At 38.9% G+C, this 1,023-nt stretch overlaps 1 protein-coding gene across 1 annotated transcript; it reads right to left on the bottom strand.

Annotated features, from left to right (window-relative positions):
* LOC110618729 lies at positions 1–806 on the bottom strand. Its single transcript, XM_021761964.1, has one exon. It carries the CDS (start codon positions 625–627, stop codon positions 184–186), a length of 444 nt encoding a protein of 147 aa, XP_021617656.1. The 5' UTR covers positions 628–806; the 3' UTR covers positions 1–183.
* Between the last annotated feature and the right edge of the window lie 217 nt (positions 807–1,023).

Below are 1,023 nucleotides of genomic sequence, written 5' to 3'. Positions count from 1 at the left end.
TGAAAATACATGAGGAAATTTCAATTTCTTAGAATTATTACATTTCTCAGTTATTGAAAATCACTTCAAATGAAGAACAACCATTACAAATGAAAAAGAACCCTTTAGAGTCAAGTCTCTTTCATGATTAGGGAAACAGAAGAAAAGAAAAGAAAAGAAAAGAAAAGAAAATTTCAGAATCTCTCAAGAAGGATGAACCTTCTTAGAAGAAAATCCCTTCCAGGCAGATTTCATTGAAGCAGTAGCAGAATTAACAGCAGCTTCAATATATTTCTTAGAAGCAATAGTTGCAGATTTTTCCATTACTTTCCCCATTTTTCTTGCAGTCTCAGCAGTCTTCTCTAAGCTCTCAACTTCTTCCACTGCCATCTTCTCAATTTCTTCTTCGAAACGACGAAATTCATCCATCGCACTTTCCATCACACATTCAAGATATTCCTCAGCTTTTTGCACAGCTATTTCTGCTTCTTTCACTTCACTTTCCTGCTCAAGTTCCATGGCTGCCCATGACTTGTATGCCTCTATCTCGAACAGCTTCATCAAGTCCTCGATCGTTGTGGGATCGAAGTTTTTGTCTTGCAAGGCTTGATCTGAGAGCAAGGTGAATTGGGAGATAAGAGCTTCCATGGTTGTAGTTCAAATGAAAAATGCAGATCTAGCTAAGTTTATTTTGTTCTTGGATAAGCTAAGGTTGGTGGGTGGAGAATCATATAAAGGAATTAGGTACCCTCTTTCCTTGTAGCATATACAACTTTTTAAATATTTCAATTTAGATTAGGATGATGACTGCAAAGTTTCATCTATCTGGGGTAAGACCGGGTCCAAAAGAAAAACGCTAGTCTAAAATCCCTTAAACTCTCTTTATGCAGACTGACCCGGTATAAATGCGGGACAGACCGGATCCACCTCAAACCCAGGTCCAACGGGAATAATCTAGCCCTGTCCAGTCACTTCGCAGCTCTATCCGCATGTACGCCGGGGAAATTAAACAGCCGTTTAGCCTGGAGAAATTCTGATATATCC

Source organism: Manihot esculenta, chromosome 7 (genome assembly GCF_001659605.2).
Source record: "Manihot esculenta cultivar AM560-2 chromosome 7, M.esculenta_v8, whole genome shotgun sequence".
NCBI lineage: Eukaryota > Viridiplantae > Streptophyta > Magnoliopsida > Malpighiales > Euphorbiaceae > Manihot > Manihot esculenta.
This window is presented reverse-complemented; position numbering and strand designations above follow the sequence as displayed.

What these genes read in the sequence shown, in the direction of transcription:
- LOC110618729 (XM_021761964.1), bottom strand. Translation starts at nt 627, where the DNA reads ATGGAAGCTCTTATCTCCCAATTCACCTTGCTCTCAGATCAAGCCTTG.